General features: G+C 42.8%; 1 protein-coding gene across 2 annotated transcripts in view; it reads right to left on the bottom strand.

Annotated features, from left to right (window-relative positions):
* The window catches only part of atp10a (ATPase phospholipid transporting 10A), a 44,610-nt gene that overhangs the window by 4,420 nt on the left and 17,374 nt on the right, over window positions 1-22,816 (bottom strand). The window contains exons 10-19 of one of the 2 annotated variants that reach the window (XM_082523778.1): window positions 18,865-19,426; window positions 10,868-10,971; window positions 8,757-8,883; window positions 8,484-8,668; window positions 6,573-6,777; window positions 4,720-4,796; window positions 3,544-3,669; window positions 3,252-3,452; window positions 2,052-2,132; window positions 1,444-1,548 (exon numbers count right to left, since the gene is read on the bottom strand). In XM_082523778.1, the coding sequence (XP_082379904.1) occupies window positions 1,444-1,548; window positions 2,052-2,132; window positions 3,252-3,452; window positions 3,544-3,669; window positions 4,720-4,796; window positions 6,573-6,777; window positions 8,484-8,668; window positions 8,757-8,883; window positions 10,868-10,971; window positions 18,865-19,426 (1,773 nt within the window). Of the gene's footprint in view, window positions 1-1,443; window positions 1,549-2,051; window positions 2,133-3,251; window positions 3,453-3,543; window positions 3,670-4,719; window positions 4,797-6,572; window positions 6,922-8,483; window positions 8,669-8,756; window positions 8,884-10,867; window positions 10,972-18,864; window positions 19,427-22,816 lie in introns of both variants that reach the window. The other variant, XM_082523777.1, reaches the window with a different exon arrangement.

Here is a 22,816-nt window from a genome sequence, read left to right as displayed (position 1 = left end):
TGTACATTTAGGCGACATTAAAGAAGTTTCCTCCAGGCGGAAAGACAGAAGTGTGGATGCGAAACCGTCTTCTCGTGCCCTAAAATGAGTTTAGTCAGCGAGGGGAAAAAACTCCTCATGTTGCATCCTGGAGATGATTGGCTGATGAGACGTCTGACACAGTGAATCGTGTACGATGGCTCACTGACGTGTTGTACTGACACACGTAATTAATTACAGCCTCACAGCTTCTGTATTTTGGGGGAGGAGGGGGGGCTGCTGTCACCTACCTACCTTTAATTGACTTTCACACCAGTTTACCAATCAGGCATGCATTATGTTCCTGAGCAGTGAGGAAATGAAGGGCCTGCCATCCGAGTGTGTGGAAGTGTACCTTCCATCGTGCTCCTTTTAATGAAAGCGCCTCTAAATGAGGGGCAGTCATGTCCATGAAGGCAGTAAGTAAAAAGGACACTCTTCCCACATGTTTAAAAAAAAGAAAGAAAAAAAAAACCCTCATCAGGCTGAATTTACAGCCACAGAGATGATGGAGAAGACTCGGACTCAGGGCAAAGTCATAAATTTCAACAGTTTATGAGCATCATGTCTGAGCTCTCTGGCGGTGTAAGGTGTTGGCACGCTGTGATGAGTTGTAACTGGAGTTTATAGCACTCCAAGTCTAAGCTCTGATCTCTGGCTGCCTGGTTCAGTTTCGAGCGAGGCTGGTCTCACCCTGGGAAAAACATGGGGTTTGTTTCTGACGTTTTCTAGTCTTTGTTCCATCTTCTGCACAACTTCAAATCTCTGCTTAACCTCCTCGGACCTGGCGTCCATATATGTGGACATCACATTTTGGGTTACTTAGACCAAAATACTCAATTTTGCTCTATATCCACCTCCTGTACAGACTCTACCGGAAACCCAGTTTGTTTTAGGCTTCTTTTGCCTTTCACAATAAAAGTCGTAAATATGTACACTACGTGATTAATGTGGTCTTGGTGATAAATAACAGAATTAAACGGGTTAAAGTAGTATGTTAAAGCTACATATGACAGAATCCAGGAATTAAACTAAATGTCAACTTTGTTTTCACAAGTTATGAAACAGAAGTTTTCAAAAATAAATCAATAAATTGTTCATATCTGGCAAATTTCTATGATGCTGATTTTCCAATCCATGAAAAAAATGGTTACAAAATATGTAATTTTATGAATTTTTTGCATAAAACTATCATTTTTATAATTTATTACAAAGGTTCCTGTAATGTGTTACCATTGAATGATAATCACAGACCAACAGTGAGGTTTTGGAAACACCACTCATGTTCCACCACAGAGATTTTGAGCATTACAATGCTGTAACCATCCAAAGCAGACTGACTATGAGCTTAAAATTGTTTTTATTTTTAAATAAACATCAGGGATCGCTGCTGTCATCTGTTGGCTTTATAATCAGATTTCTTACCCATGTTTTGGTCTCGGTGCCCAAATGCAGCAGAATAGTGAATAAGGCGAGGGTGGTGATGGGAGTTCCCCATGTAAACAGGTCCACGTCAGAGTCAGCGTAGGCCTGGGTAGCATAGAAGAACATTTCATTAAAAAAATATATACAGAAAACAGATTTTTGTTCTTTTAGTCAATTTTTTCCCCAACACAACATAAAGCGACGTGAATACACGTGCTTGCTAGAACTGATAATCGACCAAAACAACATAAGACCACACCTTACATACCGATAGGAGGATCTCACTGAATTTCTGTATTTTTAAGCATTTTTTGTGCATTTATTGATATATATTGAATATATTGCAGTTTTGTATAAATAAAAATGTGAGCTTAGCAATCACTACAACACTTCCAGGTTCATGCTTTGTACTGAAAACATTCTTTTTAAATAAAATTTGAAGAAATTAATAAATAAATTGTGAATTAATAACTTTCATTGCTGACGAATCCATTTTAACAACCATGTAAAGAGGATAAAACATTAAAATCAACACTAAAAAAAACAAATCAATACAAAGGTAAAACTCTAATAACTTGGTGAAGACGAATGGCAGACGTGACACTTACAAAGTAAGGAATGAAGAAGCAGACGAGACTTTGGTAGAAGGCATCAATCATGTTCATCCAGAACATATATGGCTTATATTCCTGCAGGATAAACACAGACACTCAGCATCAGTGTGACTGTAGAGAAGAAAAATGTTAAAAATGTAAATATTCAAAACACATATAAAAATGTCTCTATTACCTACATTTGATACCAGAAGCAGTTAACTAGTCCTGATTAATTCTGGGTCAGAAATAAAATTAATGACCCATCAAAACAATGAAGAAGCGCAACAGTTTTGACCTTTACGCTAAAATTTATGCTAGAAATCAAAGGTTAATGACAGAAATCATGGCATATTATAACATAAATTCATTTTATTTAGGAAAAATGTGGATTTCTAAACTGAATGGTATCTATGCAGCATGCAAAATGAATTCCAGCTTATTCTTGACTTTTGAGTCAAGACTGACAAACTGGGTTTTCTCTGGAGCAAAGAGTGAAGTCTTTCACCTATGCCAGGGAGAGGAAAAAAACCCTCATGGTAATACCAAGTTTAATTCTTAGACTAAATTGTGGAGAACTTTGCATGATTAAGAGTTTAGGGCTCACTGGAACCCCTCATTTCAAGCCAACTTGCCTTTAAGCTAACATTGTTCTGATTGGCTGCCTCTCACAAACAGAAGGTGGGGCTTCTATGACAGAGATAACTACAGTAGGGACATTTGCTCTCTCATATGAGTCAACAGTAGTAGTGTGAACTGAGCGTTTAGAGCAGTCTGAGCTTTTGGCTCACAGATAACTCAGCACCTGAAACAGCCGCAATTTGTGTAAACTTACTACACTACGGAGCTACAAACATCCTGCCTTAGAGTGATGCTGAAAAACTAGTTCATGCATTTTTCACTTCTAGGTTGGTGTACTGTAATTTCTTCTTATCAGACTTTAGTAAAAGCTCTCTAAAAAGCCTTCAGCTGATCTAAAATGCTATAGAGGGAGTATTAACTGGCTGTAGACGCAGCGCTCATATTTCTCCCATATTTGCTTATCTTCACCGTCTCCCTGTTAAATCCAGAATTAGCACTTCTCCCTACCTACTGCACCACCATGGGAAGCAGAGCTTTCAGCTGCTCTGCTCCCAGGCTGTGGAACTCTCTTTTTTCCCCATATTCTTAGTAAAAATTTGAAATGTGCTGTCAGATCATTAGGAGGGAGCGCACCTCGGAGTTCTGGCCGTTCACGTAGAGCTGAGGTAGTTGTTGGAGAGTCTCTGCTGACACGTCTTTGTCCAGAGTGCCAGTAATGAGTTGTGGGAAAGCAGAGAACATCAGGTTGAAGAAGATGAGATACCACTGGTCAATCATGGCTGAACCTGAGAAGCCACAGTAGAACTGATACCAGAAGATGAGCGCCACAAACATCTGAGGGAACAAATGGGATGGAAGCAGTGAGAAAAAGCAGAACACCTCATCCTTTCTGACTCAGATCTGTGTGCGCTGGGAGGGGCCTTACTGCATTCTTGTAGAAGAAATACAGGATCATGTTAGCCAGGCGGGAGTAGCACCAGTGCCCGTGTACCAGCAGGAGCTTCTGGAGATACCGGAAACGTGGGAGGGCAAAATCGCTTGCCATCACTGCCTGCAGAACACCACAAGAACCAAACGTTCAGTCTCCTGCCGCCTCTCTCCTACGTACACGAGACGAGCACACATTAGGCAGTTACTCGTTGACTGTTCTCGCCTCTTCTTAATGAATCTTTAGCGGGTATAATCTTTCCAAAGCAATAACTCGTAAACGAGTTGGCCTCCCCTTGGATTCACCGTTAGCGCGGCAGGAAGCTGTCAGTCTCATCCATCACCGTGTAAAACACTCCCAGTACTGAGCCCTGCTTTTACATCATAAACACCGCCGCTAACCCTTTACGGCACCTCTCGGCTGTCAGCAACAGAAACAGCAGCAGGCCTCTCGCTTCTGCTGCGCTCCAATAACCCCTCCTAACGACTACACAGGGAGCGCGTCGCTAATAGACGAATGGTCCGCTAATGATAATGCAGCAGCGCGTGCAGGCTCGGGGCGCAGTAAAGAGCGTCTCAGCACGTGGTGTGCGGCGGAGTCCCCGAGAGTGACCGCTGTCTCATTAAGTGGCAGTTTGATTAACGGTAATTAATGCAGCGGATTGGTTAAAGACAGGATACTGAGGCTTTAGCAGATGTGCTACACAGCAGCGTGCCAGCAAAGCCTCCCCTGGAAGTTAATTGGGAATCTCCATCATAAGAGCACAGCTCTGGAGCAGGGTGCTGCAGGTAAATGAGCGGAGGGGAGGAGGGTTTTCTTCGTGAAGATGCTCTCTCAGCTGTGGCCTTGGAGCTGAGCGTCCACGCCGCGCTGCTTCTCTGCAGGACACAGGGCCTTCCTCCTGACTCAGCACAGCACAGGCAATCCTATTTAGAGGATGGTCATGGATGTGGGCTAAAAACCGCACTTAAGTGTAATGAAAAGCCATTAACAACCCTAAAGAATGCTAGTGTCTCCCCCTCTTCCCAATTCCCCAATCTTTTATCTGCAGCTCTTCTCGCTCTCAGGAGCTCTCAGGCTGCGCTGCTTTTTTTTTTTTTTTTTTCCTACAGCCCACCGTAAATCACCCACCTCTCCTCTCCGCCCCATGTGCCACTCTATTCATCACCTTACCTGCATGCCTTCCTGTCCTGAGATCCCCACACCCACGTCTGCGACCTGGATCATGCTGACGTCATTGGCCCCATCTCCTGTGATTAATGTAGGGAAGTGAAAGAGAGAAAATAGACCGTTAGAAGGAGGAGGTACATCAGTTTATAAGAAGGGGGGGGGGGGCTTTATTGAGCGTGAAGATGACAAGATGGAGAAGCCGGCGTGCCCAGTGTTTGCGAGAGGAACGTGAAGCTTTCACAGACTCCTCAGCCGTTATACGAGCCGCGCGCTTGCGGTGCCGTTCGCCACCTCTGCAGCTCGGCCTCCCGTGAGGCGGAGGCCTTCCTGCTGCGGCAGCCGACAGGCGGTGTCTCCGGATGTGTGGATAAATTTGTTTTCCCTTCTTTTTGTCACTACAGGTGGTGGAGTGGGAGGGGAGGAGGATTTTGTTGTCACAATGGCACCGCAGTGGCAGCACAGACTGATAATGAAAGGTAGGTGGTGAGAAGAACTCAAATAGAAGTTGGCTGGAATTTTTTTTCCTTTTTTCCTTTTTCACTGAGAATTCACAAGGCTGGATTTTTTTTTGTGAGTGGGATGGAACAACGTGATTAATGTGCCATCACGACTTTTTCAGAAAAGTATAACCAGAGTGCATTTCGGCTGCTGCCATATCAGTTTTTCTGGAGCCAGACGTGACCATGTTTGGATGTTATTGTATCTGCTTATTAGTGATCAGCAACATCCAAATTAAATTCCTGAATTTTTCTCACCAGAACTGGACAGTGTGTTAGTATAATTAACCCCAGCGCAGCGATATTATTGGTCAGATACTTGCATTAAAACCCTAGAGTGGCCCGAGGAGGCCATGATTTATTATTATTACAAATAATGTGAGTAAGGCTCCGTACCAGCTCGTGAAGTGTGACACGTCTGAATAATAAGACTGAAGTACTGAAAGATATTAAAGCTCAAAAGCTAACATAGCACTGACTGAAAAAAAAAAAACGCCCCGCTGGCAAATAAAACCTGCTCCTCCTGAGCGCAGCTGGACCAAATAAATGGAAAACAGAGAAAAGACCAACGCAGGTCACCGTGACGTCCTCGCGTCGCCTCTTTGCTGCTGCAGCTTCAGTAGGGAAAGTGTAGAAATACTAAGAATAACTCAGAGCGGAGGCTGAATGATGAATGGTGCACCTCCATCTCAGGCAAATTTCAAAATCAGCTCACACGGAGATCACGGCAGGAGGAACATACAGGAGTTTCACTGGAGCCGTGCAGCAGCCAGTTGGCTGCACGATGAGGTAAAGATGCAATGAATAAAGTAAATAAAGTGAATGTTCAGGGCTGGCAGGTTCAGGTGTGCACACTGCAATTAAAATATGGCATTCATGCCTTTGTTAGAACAGCTAAAGAGTAAGATGAAGATGGGGAAAGTCACTTGTACACTTGTCTGGAAGAGTCTGTGTGTTCCAAAAATGTCTTTCAACGCTGAGAAAAAAAATCCCTCATCCAAGCTCGTTAATATTTGGGAACAATTTGCGAGCAGGTTAGCAGCTGTGCTCGAGAGCTCAGGCACGTTCTGATCTGTCCGGACGCTGCTGGGATCTTACATACTGGGGATAGCCTGAAGGTTCAAGACAACAGCTCACAGTTTATGCCGTTCAAAGCTAAGGAATGCTTTAACACAACGTTAGAGCCTAACAGGCCTCATTTTTATATCTGCAACTATAAACACGTGTAAGCGTGAGATAGGACAAATGTTTAGTTTTTACTCCGGGTGAGGTCAGTTGTCTTTAAGTCCAGCAGTGAGCTTGTGACGGGATTTTAAAATCAGGCCCATCTGTGTCTGAATATGCTCACCCGGTCCTTACCTATGGCCAGAGTCATGACCTTCAGCTTGTTCCGCACCAGTTTGACCACCATGCTCTTCTGCAGCGGCGTGGACCGGCAGCACAGCACGGAACGGCAGCTCCGTGCAACGGCCAGAAACTTATCCTCCAAACTCTTATCCAGGGCGTAGGCCAACGTCCGCCCGTCTATCACCAGGCCCAGCCGGTGCACCAAGAAGGGAGTGGACTGGGAGGACGGAGATGAAGAGGAGTAGATGTCAAAGGGTGAGAAGTTCGTGTTGAAGCTCTTGGTGGTTGGGCCTGATGGGCTGCAGAGGAATTTGGCCTGGATGTAGTGTAAACTCTCCTCCAGCAGCAGCGCGCACGCCTCCTGGGTCACAGAGAAGTTCAGCGTCAGGACGGCATGTTAATTCAGCTGCAACAATCTCCGGAGCTCTAGAGCTTGGATACTTTAAGATCAAATATGAATTTAAATCCTGTGTAAGGCTTTACTGTAAACACAGTAAACGTCTGTAGTAGAAACACATGATGTAGGGTGGGTCAGATCAGACACAAACATGAGCGATCTCCATCTTTTGGAATGAGGATTTATTCTGATTTATTCCAGAAAGGGACAAGAACGCGACACTAAAGATCAACCTGTGCTCGGTCTAGAAAACAACAACACACAGCTGTGAGTCTGACAACAAAGCTCTACAACAGCAGCATGCTAACGCTGTGCTAACGCTTTACACACAATCTATGATGCCAACGCAAAACTAGCTGTTTGTCATCCCACCAGTGGAGCCGAAGGTTGATTTGACACATGTCGTACATTTCCACCCGACTCGTCACCACAGGAGATTCGTGGCCAGCACATTTTTTCTGCGCTGTGCTCTGTGGGACGTTTTTCACCCATTCTGCTGTCAGTTTGTGCTAAAACTTTGGCAACTAAAATAAAGATCTCCTGCCTGTCCTCGGGTCGGTCGGGTTTAGAGCAGATATTTTAATGCATTCAGCAAGTTTTAGTTTGCTTTATGAGCCAACTTTATTCCACAACAGTACACTCAGCTTGTTACCTATTGAGCTCTTTTTTTTCTCTGTAATTATACTTTATTTATGCTGTTTTGTTAAATCTTATGTTCAGTGTTTGGATGCTGCAAGACACAATTTGCAATTTTTGGGATAAATGAATTAAATCTGATAATAAATCTAATTATTTGCTGGCAATTTCACAGGCGATGTTCTTGAGCAATGCAAAATGAATGCAGTAAGTTGTGCAATCAGTTATTCTCTTCAGGCAGCCGATCACTTTTGTAGAAAAACATTTAGACTGTGAATAAGAATCCAAATGGCTTGAGACTCCGTCCTCTGAAACGTTGTTAGGCAAAGACGACCGGGGTCGGTCTTTACCGGCATTTCAGTGACTCATCACTGCAGGAGCTTGAGATGCTCACATGACAGAGGAGTTTCCTCTTCTCACCCCAACTGGTCACGGCACATAGCCACCTGGTTCTGCTGGAGGTTTCTTCCTGTTAAAAAGGAGTTTTTCCTTCCCACTGTCGCCAAAGTGATTGGTCATAGGGGGTCATATGATTGTTGGGTCTACCTTACAATATAAAGCGCCTTGAGGCGACTGTTGTTGTGATTTGGCGTTGCTGATTGCAGCCACTTTTTCCGTTTTCACCTTTCTAATCTTGGGTGGCACACTGATTGTTTAGACCACCACTGTTCACACAGCAATCTGCTGCCGTTTGATTAGCTCAAGACTATAGCGTACACTTTGCAGTCGGTGGCTGCAGAGTTTATTTGTGACCAAGGAAGTCACATGTGCCAAAACAAATGGTACCAAGGGGGAAATGAGCAAGAATCCAATTACAGCGTGCAGGTGTGAAAGCGCTCCACGTTTAGGAAACCAGAGTTTATTAAAACCTGGCTGGTGCTACTGCTCACCTGAGAGTCAGCGTTCAGTGTCAGGAGCTCCTCCTCGGGGTCCAGCAGCTTGCACGCGTACGCGATGTTCACAGCAGTTTCCTGTTTGTCCCCCGTCAGCACCCATATCTGTAGGCCCGCCTTCCGCAGGGAAGCTATAGTTTCAGGCACGCCGTCCTGCAGCCGATCCTCAATGCCCGTCGCTCCTGAAGGAGAAGGCAAGTCTGTGACAAACTCTCCAACATTAGAGTAATTACATTCGTAATAACAGTTTCAGCTGTAACTGAGAGCTACCCAGAAGATGGAGGTTCGTCTCCAACTGCAGGGCCGACTCAAAGAGCAGCTCCTCCCTTCCCTGAATGGCCGTCTCAGCCGCCAAGTGCCGCTGCAGCCAGCAGGCGTACTCCTCTTTGCTCAGAATCTGACACACAAACACAAAACGTTTACACACACACACACACACACACACACACACACACACACACACACACACACACACACACACACACACACAGAGTCATGTGTCAGGATCTATTAGATCTCTATGAAACAAATACTTTCAGAATCTAAAAGGTAGTGCAAATATATATATGCATTTCAATCTGTCTGATGTAGTCTGATCAAAGTTACTAATGCAAAATTATTTGTGACTTTGGAAACAAACAACTGTTAAATTAACAATTTCTATTACACTGTTACAGATGGGCAGGAATCATTGTCTTGTTTTTAGTTTTACCCTTTTGAATGTCAGTAAACCTGTTGACAACGCCCATCGGTCTTCAGAGTGGTGATATGAGAAAGGTGTTCACGCCCTTGCATCAGACATGCACCCGTAACGGCACAGTGGTTATATTAAATATAAGAGAAAGAGAGGACTTTAAGAAATTAATATAGCCACTACAGTGACCATCAAAACGATGGAAAAATATTGCCATAAACAGCTTATTTTGCGACACCACGAAACAAACGATAGCATAAAATGAAACGATAGACGTTTTTATATCGTCATCCGATATATATCGTTATATCGAACAGCCCTAATACTTTGTAAATCACAATCCCAGATATGGAAAAACTCCAAACGCTGATCTGCTGCCACTGCAGATTACCCTCCTTACATCACTGACAGAGGAGACTTCACGTCACTTTGCAGAGACGAGTCTGTGGTGTGATGGTTAGCTGTGCACATGTCGTGCTGGTGTAAACAGAAGGCGTGCAAAAAGAGGCTGAACAACAGCCCAGTAATGTGCATGTGGTGACACATGAAACTGTCATGCGCTCTGGTGTTTATTCTAATAAGTCATAGGGAGCTGCTTAAGCAATGAACCGAATCATGGATTTGGACTATTATAATATCCTGCCATTTTGAACATATACAATCTAATGCTTCCTTTTTAATTCATGCCTATAAAACCTTTCCTGTTGCCCCTGCCAAGAACCTGACTTGTTCTACAAAAACTTATTTCGATGAAGATGGAATAATGGCAACTATCCCACCATGAGCCCTAAACATTTACCCACAATGCACTTTAGGTTTTCCCCAGTGAATTCTCAGAAAAAAATAAGCATGCAGGGTACCAATGCTCTTCAATGTCACAGACGTTAAATCGGTGCAGTTTTCTCACACTATGATAGATCCTGAGATACTGACGCTCAGAGTCGCTTAAGAGAAAAAAAATTGTTCTTAACAGAAAATATATTTAGGCTTTAGACTTTTCTATCTCATCTACCTCCTGTACTTATGAAATCTGAACCGACCCCTTTGCACACCAAGGGCCTGTAACTCTTCTGTCTTTTTTAGGCTTCATAGTCCAAAAAAACCAAAACAGATTTTATATAAATAATTTCCCAGAGCCGACACTTGCCCCGATAAAAGCTAAGATGCTTTCTGATGACTGCAGCAAGTCAGGCACTGACACGCTGTCAACACTTTATTATGAGCTTAGTGTCTTTACCAGCTGCACACATGCACCTATTAGAGGAATTAAAGGGGAGGCTTGCTTCACCTGCAAGTCTCTCTCTCTTACACACACACACACACACACACACACACACACACACACACACACACACACACAGAGTCATGTGTCAGGATCCTCCATAACAGAATGTGAGACCTTGACAAGGTGTTTTATCGCTTTGCTTTGGTGATGGCGCTGCACAGGCAGGAATATAATGAGCCCAGCTTGTGAGAGCATAAATTAACAGCCTGGGAAAGTGGCACAGATTGCAGCTGAGTCACGAAGAATGTCACTTGTGGAAGGGCTGGTCCATGTGATCATCTGCGCCGGGCTGCAAACACATCCTGTCAAGAAGCCACTGAGACACACCACCTCCGTCCCCCTTTTAAAGCAGTTTAATGATGGAGGGCAGTTGTTCAGGTTTACAGATCCGTGCTTGCATACCTTTTTTGCTATGCACAGCGTGCGAAGTCCATCTGCAGCGTACAGATTCAGGTAGTGCTGGGTCCTGCAGACAATCTTTTTCTGACGTTTCCCTTTGGAGTTTCCTTAAAAAACAGAAAAGGACAGAAATAAACGGAGATGGGATTTTCTCGCTTTGGGGGAATTTGCATGAGTGGTTCAGCATTTTAGTTCCAAATTACAAAAGACTTCATCCAAGAAGCCATCTGTCCTCACACCTAAATTAACCATGCATGCTACACCTCAACGTAAAGCCATCATATTGCTCACTAAGCGGCATCTGGGTTATGGCGTTCACAAATATAATTAATCTATTTCAATTTTCTGCCCAAATGATTTAAAAACGACTGAACATTCGACGTTATCTAAGATGTTTCAAAGCGTCTTGCTGGAGCGCCTCTCTGGCAACACCTCGGCCATCTTTCTGGCAGGGGAGCGGCGCACAAACAGATTGGCCTTATGGGTCTCCTGACACAGATGCACCAGCCAACACTCTGATTGCCAGCCATGAAATCTCACTAATAACACAACAGCTTGGCAGGCACAGCCTCACATGCACCGCCACGCAAAATTATTTTTACTGAAAGGAACAAATTAGCACAAAACTGGCAGCGATCGAACAGTTCCAGCTCGGAAAGTCAGGAAATAATCGAAACTAAGTGCTTTTATTCACCGCTAAAAGCGAGTTGTGTTATGAAGAAGTTATAATTACACCAACAGTCTATTTTCTCTTTGGCTGTGGAGGAAAAAAACTAAAGCAAAAACACAGCGTGAGTTCTGCTTTTCTGATGAACAGCTGCTGGGAGCAGACAAGCTCCCAGACACAGGTGGAAATTCACATCATGTTTCGGTTTCCAGTCAGAAAACTGAGGTGCATTTTTCCCCTGTCTTTTATATACAGTTCGTGTCACAGACTGTATATAAAAGATAGAGCTGCTTTTGAAGAGTAAAGCCAAAGCTGAAGTGCCTTAAATAGCACCATATATGGTTGCAACAAGAAGCCCGGCTGTGTCAAGCCTGACAACATGATTTTAATGCTCACCTCATCTCCGACCACTGTAAACACAAACAGGCTGTTTTCTGTCAGATACCAACGCCATAGATCGATACTGTAAAATATATACTTTAACAAAACTATTAGATCTCTATGAAACAAATACTTTCAGAATCTAAAAGGTAGTGCAAATATATATATGCATTTCAATCTGTCTGATGTAGTCTGATCAAAGTTACTAATGCAAAATTATTTGTGACTTTGGAAACAAACAACTGTTAAATTAACAATTTCTATTACACTGTTACAGATGGGCAGGAATCACAGCGTTTGCAGCCTCGCTCCCAATTTAATGTCATCATTTAATTATTAGCCACAGTTGCTAGCTGCTACCTTAATGACCCCTAAACAGATGGCTAGTGTGGCTATCGGATAAAAGTACTTTTGGCTGCGCCCTCATTTCTACAGCGGATGGATCCACATGTTTGAACTGGCAGAGATTTTATGCCTGATGGCCTTCCTGATGCTTGATTAGTTTTGATTAGTTCTATATATAATATATTATAAAGAAATCGATGTTTCTGGGCTACCGCATGAGTGTAGACCAGTGAGGTGACAGGTGATCATCTAAATGTCTGCAAGTTAGTTGACTGAACATCCGTTATCGTCCGCTTTTCTGAAGTTGGGCCACGTTGGCAGAAAACTAAGCTGCTTTTCTTGATGTCTCTCTCCTCAGCAACAGTTTCCAGTTCCTCCTGGAAGACACTGAGACATTCCCAGCCCAGATGAGATATAATCTACCCAATGGGATACGGATCTACCTCTGTGTCTCCTCCAGTTGGGAGTGCCTGAAAAAAGGGAGGCTTCTGAGCAGCATCCTTACATGAACCCACAATCACCTCAACGGACTCCTTTTGACTGTACTCCAAGCTCTTTATCTCTACGACTGCCACCCTAAAAACGAAACACAACCTTGCACGACTACAGGCGAAGGCTGGAACGTACACCAACTATTAAATTGACAGTGACTCTGCCTCGTTTTCACCACGAGAGTCCAATATACCTGCTTTACTGCAGACACCACACCAATTTGTTTATTTTAACTTTACAGTTTCCTCGATTTCAGCTGTTTTCAGATCCAAATCTGGGACCTACTGACAGGGATTGACACGCCCTTTTTTATTGCTGAAATGAATTATTTATTGTGTGAATAAATAATAAATGTAGTTTCACAGTGCAACTACTAAACAGGAGTCTGCAGGCACACTTTCATCTCCAAAGGTCTACAGTCTGTCACCTCCACGTGTCCTGTTATTAGAATGACACTGAACAACTCCCTCATCCCCTGAATGGAGCTATTATGGACATTCTGGGTTATGAGAAGGCCCGGTGCCTGCTGAGCTCTAATTGGCTGCTTTTGCCCAATGGGGAACCAAAGTGTGCACGAAAACACACGCAACCCTGGTCATTAAAGCTGCTCAACTGGGACACTAGGCTGTATGATCTGTTTTTGTGAGCAACTGAATTTTAAGTAAGCGGAAAAACTTGTGCACCCAGCACTGTGTGCAGGACTCAGCACGGGATGCACGATGGAAAATCAATACAATTAATCATACTGTAATTCAGAATTCTCCAAAGGATAAGATTACATGTCAGCAAGAAAACATGCCAAAACGAGGTTTGGGGGGTGGGCTCATCTCCATTTGTCTGCTGCAGTTAACAAGTCCTCATTCGGCGTAGGAGGATCATTTCAGCTGGAGAGCCATTTTTACGCAGCCGTGTTGAGATGCCTTTAATGAACAGGAGGGAGCCACTAAGCAGGCACGTGAAAGAAATGTATTACTCGCACAACGTGACAGCATGCTCTTACTGAAGGGGATCCAAGACAGTTTGCTGCACCGGCTGATTCAGTCCATGAAAACAAAAGCACTTCAGAGCACTTTTACACTTCTGAGCAAATGATGCGGTGAAGGAATTGTGCCGTAATAGGAAAGCTTGTATAAAGTGTGGTAAACACTGTTGCAGGATACACACGCAGTCCACGATATGCCAACATCTACTGACACAGTTACGACTCGATTTATTCACTTACTACTCGTGCTTCCCACACATAGTAGACTCAGTGTATTTAGGGGCTCATTATAACATTTTTCATTTTGTTTTTCATCTTTGTGAGAAGTCGATGCCATCTGTGTCCAGATGTGGAAATTCTGTGTGAACCAGTTAATGTCAAGGACTATTATGACTCTAAAATATTAGCGAATTATAATAAGTGGAATGAAATGATTGCATTTTTGTATGTGTTTTTCTCTGCCTTTCACATCATCTGTCAGAGAGTTGCACCAAAGATGAATCCTAGCAGCCAGCCAGCAGTCTGCCAATCAAAGCAGCCACACCCAGTGACTACCTCACTCCAGTATAAAGATGAATGTATCTGTCTGTTTTTATAAAAGAGGGACACATTTTTTTGTGGCCGAATAAAAACATGTTTATTTCTACTGTAAAGTTGGATGTTTTAAAATGTGGGTCCTTTCTGAAGCCTCTGGTGGATGTTGGAGGAACTGCAGGTTTTAATGCTTTAGTAAATCTCAGGGCCCAGTTGCTGAAATATAATCTGGCAGGATTAATCCAATCTGATAGGACCAAATCCTGAAATCCGGTTGTGCAAAAAGTAAATGGAATTACAGAATCGTAAAAGATCTGCTAACATTATCCAGTTTTTTATCTGGATTCAAAACATTTGAATGGGAAGAGGATTTCTTTGCTCCAAAATATCACAATTACGGAGATGCCAGCAGAGATCTGGATTCAGACTGGATTATGGTAAGGAAAGTTAATCAAACAAGAAAACCGGAACTGATAAACAGAGTTTAAAGAAAGACAAACGTCAAACAGTTTGAAAACTCTGTATGTAAATGCGATAACTGGAGATAACTAGGGCTGTGCGATAGGACCAAAATCTCATATCCCGATATAAGAATTCTATCGTCTCAATAACGATATAAATCACAAAAATGTAACATTTTCTGTAAATTCTGTGAATCTCGGGCAGCTCGACTTGCGGGAAGTGTTTCCAGCTGCGCGTCATGTAGCTGGAGTCGAGTGTTTTAACCGATGCATGAAACTATACATTTTTAGACATAAGTTTTAACCGCCGCCGTTTTATTTGTGAGCATTTATTACACAGCGTGCTGCGGGGAAAAGCCTGTTCTAACGTTTGAGTCTAAGGTTTATTTTTTAGCACCTGGCGGCTCTTTTTTACTTCTCATCCGTAAATTCTCTGCATACTCTTTCATGTGATTCAGTTTATTTTGAAAAGTCTCAACAGGATCTTGAGCTTTATTGTGAAAGGTTTATGTGGAAAATAAACAAGCGGACACACGATGCTGTTACCGTCGTTGTTGCTAACCACAACACATAAAAACAGGCGCTTGTCTGTAGTGTGGTTATATTAAATATAAGAGAAAGAGAGAACTTTAAGAAATTAATATAGCCACTACAGTCACCATCAAAACAATAAAAAAAATATTGCCGTAAACAGTTTATTTTGCGACACCACGAAACAAACGAGAGCGTAAAATGAAACGATAGACGTTTTTATATCGTCATCCGATACATATCGTTATATCGAACAGCCCTAGAGATAACAATAAAATATTTTCCCAACAAATAACTAATATCCAAGAAACTACGGTGAATTTTAAGAAAGGTTAAATTTGGCTCAGGGGGTTGGGAAGCGTATCTGTAACCGGAAGGTCGCCGGTTCGATCCCTGGGCTCTCTGTCCTGGTCGTTGTGTCCTTGGGCAAGACACTTTACCCTACCGCCTACTGGTGTTGGCCAGAGGGGCCGATGGCACGAAATGGCAGCCTCGCTTCTGTCAGTCTGCCCCAGGGCAGCTGTGGCTACAACTGTAGCTGCCTCCACCAGTGTATGAATGCGAGAGTGAATGAATAGTGGCATTGTAAAGCGCTTTGGGTGCCTTGAAAAGCGCTATATAAATCCAATCCATTATTATTATTTGAGTCAGTAAACAGTTTCCAGTTCTTTATAGATTTCTCTAAGATGTGGAATAAAGATGTTAACCTGTTAACTCTTTGACACTGTCATGGGAATTTTCTAAACTATTCTAAAGCAATAATATCATTAAAAAAGGTGACGTAATCCCAGGCTGCAGACCTCCACACTGCGTGTTGTGTCACGTGTTCCTGTGGGTTGAAACAGTCTTTGCTAAGCACCCCTGGACAGATGTCTGGTACAGGTCTGTGTAGGTCTTTGTGTGACTGGAATAGTAAGACCCTGCTACACCTTTGCCTTTAGGACATAAAAGAAGCTGTAGAATATGGAACAAGGAAAAAAAGGAAAAAAAAAAAAAACACAGGGAAGTTTTCTTTTTTAAGACCCTAGTCAAGGCAGGCTCTGAGTTCAGCAGCTCTAAAAATAAAAGTCCTTATATAACATGTGACCTTATCCTTTCACCTGAGTAGAAAGCATGAGGGTTTGGGGAAGTATCAGTGAAACCTCGAGTGTTTATAAAGACCAAGACCACAGACCTCCACAGACTGTATACAATGAACCACTCAAACCTGAAATAGACGATCAGATATAAAGCACCAATTCATGAAGTCTGTCATCTCAATGCGTTTCATATTGTAGCATAAAGACTCTACAACAATTACAGACAGTATACAGTGTTCACTTGTTCTGTCACGTTACAGCCTTATTCCAAAAGGGATTCAAAGTTACTATATAAGAAAAAACAAAATAACACTGTCGTCCCGTTTCCACATGTGTCTGTCCACGTTGGACAAAATGTGAAGCAGGTAAAGTGTGGATACTTTAACCACTGTAGTCACATGACATACATGCACTTTCAACATATACATAGACACAACAAAAGCAAACAGTCCTAACTCGTGGTGTTAATTTCTTCTAGATCACAGCAAAGTCTCGCCTTATAGCGGTCTCTTGACTACACACAGCTACTTCTAGAGTCAACCTGCAGTTAGGGCTGTACGATATGACCAAAATCTCATGGTAAATGGCCTGCATTTGTATAGCGCTTTCCTAGTCCCTAAGGACCCCAAAGCGCTTCACACTATATTCAGTCATTCACCCATTCACACACACATTCACACACTGGCGATGGCAAGCTACATTGTAGCCACAGCTGCCCTGGGGCGCACTGACAGAGGCGAGGCTGCCGGACACTGGCGCCACCGGGCCCTCTGACCACCACCAGTAGGCAAATACGGGGTTAGTATCTTGCCCAAGGATATTTGGCATGCAGCCAGGAGGCAGCCTGGGATCAAACCACCGACCTTCTGATTAGTGGCTGACCTGCTCTGCCACCTGAGCTACAGCCACCCCTCATATCCCGATATAAGACATCTATCGTCTGATAACGATATAAATCACAAAAATGTAACATTTTCTGTAAATTCTGTGACTCTCGTGCAGCTCGACTTGCGTGAAGTGTTTCCAGCTGCGCGTCATGTAGCTGGAGTCGAGTGTTTTAACCGATGCATGAAACGATACATTTTAAGACATAAGTTGTAAAGGCCGCCGCTTTCTTTGTGAGTATTTATTACACGGCGTGCTGCGGGGAAAAGCCTGTTCTAACGTTTGAGTCCAAGGTATATTTTTTAGCACCTGGCGGCTCTTTTTTTACTTCTCATCCGTAAATAATCTGCTCTTTCACGTGATTTCGTTTATTTTGAAAAGTCTGAACAGGATCTTGAGCTTTATTGTGAAAGGTTTAGGTGGAACATAAACAAGTGGACACGCGATGCTGTTACCGTTGTTGTTGCTAAGGACAATGGATAAAAACAGGCGCTTGTCTGTCTGTAGTGTGGTTATATTAAATATAAGAGAAAGAGAGAACTTTAAGAAATTAATATAGCCACTACAGTGACCATCAAAACAATAAAAAAATATTGCCGTAAACAGTTTATTTTGCGACACCACGAAACAAACGATAGCGTAAAATAAAACGATAGACGTTTTTATATCGTCATCCGATATATATCATTATATTGAACAGCCCTACCTGCAGTCAATCGAGCTAAAGCCTCACTTCACCTTTAATGACAGAAACTGATTTGCATAACGAAGCAGAAAAGTATAAAGAAATGTCAAAAGCCAGCTTTAGAGCGGAAGTGTCACAAACTAGGCCTGGGGCCAGAATCAGCCCAGCAAAGACTCCAAACCGGCCCGCAGGACAGGTGTGAAAAATGTGAAGGAGGGCAAATGTTTAAGACTTTGACAACTTTTCTACTGATGAAGACCTCCCCCATGCTCATTTATACTACACTGAAGTAAAAGGGAAACAATGAAATGACAGAAAATGTCCTGTTTTTCCACCAACTATGATAGAAATTTATATTTTTTTGTTTTAATATATTTATTTAACAGTTAAAAACTCAGTCTGGGCTACTGGAGCTTTTTACTGTAATTTTAAACATTTATGTCTTACAATTTAAAGCCCAAAGAGTCATCCTGACAGATTTCTTTCAGTTGCTACTGCAGAACGTCTTTCTTATGTAGAAAAACTGTTAAATGTTTAGCAAAATGTCAAACTGCGACTGGCACTTTCACCAGTTTGGTCGATCAATGACATAAAATGAGTTTCACATCCCTGATTTAGAGGAAATGCCTGCTTTTTGAAAGTCATCTGTTAATCAGTTCCCTCAGTCAATAATTCTTTTGGGAGAAATTTGTTATGTTTGCAGTTTCAGTGGACCACAGAATCAGCTGCAAAGATTAAATGCTGTGTTTTGAGGCTGATCTCCATGTCTGATATCTCATGCTATAATGAAACTGTAATTTCACTAAACAATGCTTCATCTTTCACATAGCACTCCAAACCACATCATGATCACAAGCCAAAGCAGTGCCGTTGCTTATTATCCCCATTAACATTTAAAAAAAAAAATCTCACTGGTCACAACGGTCTGCAGAGATTTCCCAAACAAGTGTTTTCCTACCTGTGTCGGGGGGTTTGATGAGATCCATGATGACAGAGTCTGCTCCTTTAGTGTAGACGGTGATCTGATCAGTCAGAGGGTGTCGAACCACCACAGACATGCGTTTCCTGGTGGAGTCAAAGCCAAGTGTGTGCAGCAGCTCGAAGCTCAGCTTCCCCAGGTGAGGCAGCTCCACGATCACCTGGTCGGGGAGGCGTCCGACCAGGGAGCACTTGTAGGCCCGGGCAGCGTAGACCAGAGCGGCCTCGTCGGGCGACTCTGCCTCGTAGCGCAGCTCTCCTTCGTCGAGGTTCCAGGAGGTTTTTCCATCGTAGGATGGCGGGATGGGGCTAAAAGCCTGCTCCAAACCTCCCGAGGGCTGCTCCTCGTGCAGCTTGGTGAGCGTGCTCTCTGCCGAGGGCGAGGACAGCAGGCTGGAGCAGCCCTTATTGGAGGATCGGTTGGTGATGAGACTGGAGGAGCTGCTGCTGTTGGAGCCGGAGGTCAGTCGGCTGGGGGTGAAGCGTTTGATGAAGTCCTCGATGGTCTTCACTGGAGACTTTAGCTCGAACCTCATCCTGACCTGCAGGAGCAGAAAGTGTAGGCATAAAATAATGTTTTTATAATCCAAGAGAGAACAGACCCTGATTCCATCTTCATTTTTTTCTCCAGGTGCTCTTAAATCTAACACAGACCACTGAAAGTGATAAAAGACACGAGACAACCCATCAGGCTCATTTTAGGGCAATAAGAGTCTGACACAGAGAATGTGACACAACAGTGTTTCTCTCACTTAAACAGACATTGGGACAGATTCTTCCATAAAAAGAACCAACACAGTAAAAAACAGCGATAAAAGCCAAGTGCTCTTTCTATAGATTGTTAAATAGTTGTGTCAAAAAAAAAAATCATTTATGCTCATCAGCCAGTACAAAATACCTAAAAAGGTCAAATATAAAAATCGATTTTGTGCATAAGTGGATTTAAGAAAAAGGCCAGCAAGTTAAAACGACTTACGCAGCACTGCGTAAATAATCCAAATCGGGCTCTGAGGCGAGATTATGTCACTGGGTGGGAATCGGTGTAGATCACAGACTGTAAATAAAAGATGGATGTAGCCACTGTCACATCAACCACTGTTGTTGGAGTGAACAGCTAAAGGCTTCAACCCATTTGTGTTGCAAAGTCAGAGATGTTAATGTGGCAATCCAGAGGGACTGACTCATTTCTGGAGCCTCCGATGGACGTTGGAGGAACTGCAGCTTTCTGCAGGGGAGACTGGTACTTGGTTAAAAGAGATCCTGAGGTTAAAATACTTGATATTAACGTAAATAACGATGAATTTAGCCACTGGCCTCTGGCTCTATGACTACTGCAGCATATGGCATTACTAAGAAAGATGCTCAAATGGATGAAATGAATAAGAAGTTGACTTCCGAGTGAATTCAGGTGCTGCTTTTGGGGGAATATTTCTTAAGGTTAAGAAGCTCATAAGATGGATGTTCTACATCGTTTTAGTCCTTAGAAATGTTTGAAAAGCTCTGGTACTACAGAGGACTTTATCTCTGATGAAAAAGCTTCTCCTGGCCATAATCCTTCGGCCAATCATTCATCCCAAGGTGCCGCAGTACAACAGAAGAAAAAGCGACTCACTTTAAGGTCTCCTGGCAGCGGGAACCACAGTTCTCACATATATATACAAGAATAAATCATTCAGTGGCCCAGCTACGCACAAGGGCATCATAATAAAAATGTGAACAATTGCTCTGGAACACGGGACAGCAAAACAACCGATAAAAACCGAAAGAAAAGTCAGCGCTTCTGTGCAGACGTGCATCTTATCAGATGACCTCCAAAGAGAAACACAGACATACATAAACGGTGTGCCACCGTGTACAGTTTCATCGAGCAGATTTGTGCTCTGACAGTCGGGATCCATTGTGAGCCAGTGCACGCCGCGTGAGGCGAGGAGAGGATATCGCCTCCTGACAGGAGGACCACACCCAGGCCCAGAAACAAAACGCGGATACGCTAACAGAAAAAGTAGTGAAAGCTACGTGCAAGCGCACACTTTCAGCGTCAGATCTGGAACGTTTTTTTAAACTCGTAACATGCAGCTTTCGCTCAAAAGGTGGAAACTACTCCCACATGGATCAAAAAAACATAAACACAAAACACAAAGCTCGTTTGTTAGCGTGCTGGAAGGACTTCAGTTGCATTTTTCTCCACTGATACAGACACAGCTTTAAGATATGAATCTTCTTTGGATCACAAAGGATTTGTGAAAAACCTGAAGTTCACCTCATGAGTGTGAGCTGTATGAGAACGAGGTCACCTGCAACCACAGGTGGGAGGTAACAAAGTACAAATACTTTACTAAACCTAGGCAGAATTCTGACAACGTTTTATTTTACTTTACTCCTCGCTTAAATACATATCTGTGCTTTCTACTTCTTACATTTTCAAAACAGGCTCGTTAGTATTTTTTAAGCACAGGATCTGTACTTATTTCACTGTAAAGAAGTCAAAAATAAATCTACTTCTACAGACAGCAACACACAGCAGACCCATGCTTTAAACCACTAATGATTGTGCAACCCCATAATTTTCTGAGCAGGTCGATGGGCTCTGAGATCCAGAATGCTCTTATACTCTGTCTATTATTGTTTTTCAATTAAATGTTTTCCACCAATACTACTTATAATACCTCCAGTCTGTACATTTAATAGTTATATAGATTACAAGGAACCATCAAAGAAAGTAAAGTGTCTCCATGGGAACTAATGATTTGGAGCATTATATGATTGTGACCTCAAACTACATGTCCACTAACCATCAGTGCAACTGTGAACCAAACCAGTTATGTATGAATTCTTAATGATACTTTGTAGGGCTGTGCGACATGACCAAACTCTCATATCCCGATATAAGAATAAGAATCGTCCAATAACGATATAAATCACAAAAATGTAACATTTTCTGTAAATTCTGTGAATCTCGGGCAGCTCGACTTGCGTGAAGTGTTTCCAGCTGCGCGTCGTGTAGCTGGAGTCGAGTGTTTCAACCGATGCATGAAACGATACATTTTTAGACATAAGTTGTAACGGCCGCCGTTTTCTTTATGAGTATTTATTACACGGCGTGCTGCGGGGAAAAGCCTGTTCTACCGTTTGAGTCTAAGGTTTATTTTTTAGCACCTGCCGGCTCTTTTTTAATTCTCATCCGTAAATAATCTGCTCTTTCACGTGAAAGAGCAGATTATTTTGAAAAGTTTATTTTGAAAAGTCTCAACAGGATCTTGAGCTTTATTGTGAAAGGTTTATGTGGAACATAAACAAGCAGACACGCGATGCTGTTACCGTCGTTGTTGCTAACAACAACGCATAAAAAACAGGCGCTTGTCCCTCCATAGTGTGGTTATATTAAATGTAAGAGAAAGAGAGGACTTTAAGAAATTAATATAGCCACTACAGTGACCATCAAAACGATGGAAAAATATTGCCATAAACAGCTTATTTTGCGACACCACGAAACAAACGATAGCATAAAATGAAACGATAGACGTTTTTATATCGTCATCCGATATATATCGTTATATCGAACAGCCCTAATACTTTGTAAATCACAATCCCAGATATGGAAAAACTCCAAACGCTGATCTGCTGCCACTGCAGATTACCCTCCTTACATCACTGACAGAGGAGACTTCACGTCACTTTGCAGAGACGAGTCTGTGGTGTGATGGTTAGCTGTGCACATGTCGTGCTGGTGTAAACAGAAGGCGTGCAAAAAGAGGCTGAACAACAGCCCAGTAATGTGCATGTGGTGACACATGAAACTGTCATGCGCTCTGGTGTTTATTCTAATAAGTCATAGGGAGCTGCTTAAGCAATGAACCGAATCATGGATTTGGACTATTATAATATCCTGCCATTTTGAACATATACAATCTAATGCTTCCTTTTTAATTCAT

This window comes from Aulonocara stuartgranti (genome assembly GCF_965226115.1).
Source record: "Aulonocara stuartgranti genome assembly, chromosome: 23".
Classification (NCBI taxonomy): domain Eukaryota; kingdom Metazoa; phylum Chordata; class Actinopteri; order Cichliformes; family Cichlidae; genus Aulonocara; species Aulonocara stuartgranti.
The sequence above is the reverse complement of the archived record's forward strand: the minus strand, read 5'-3'. Positions and strand labels throughout refer to the sequence as shown.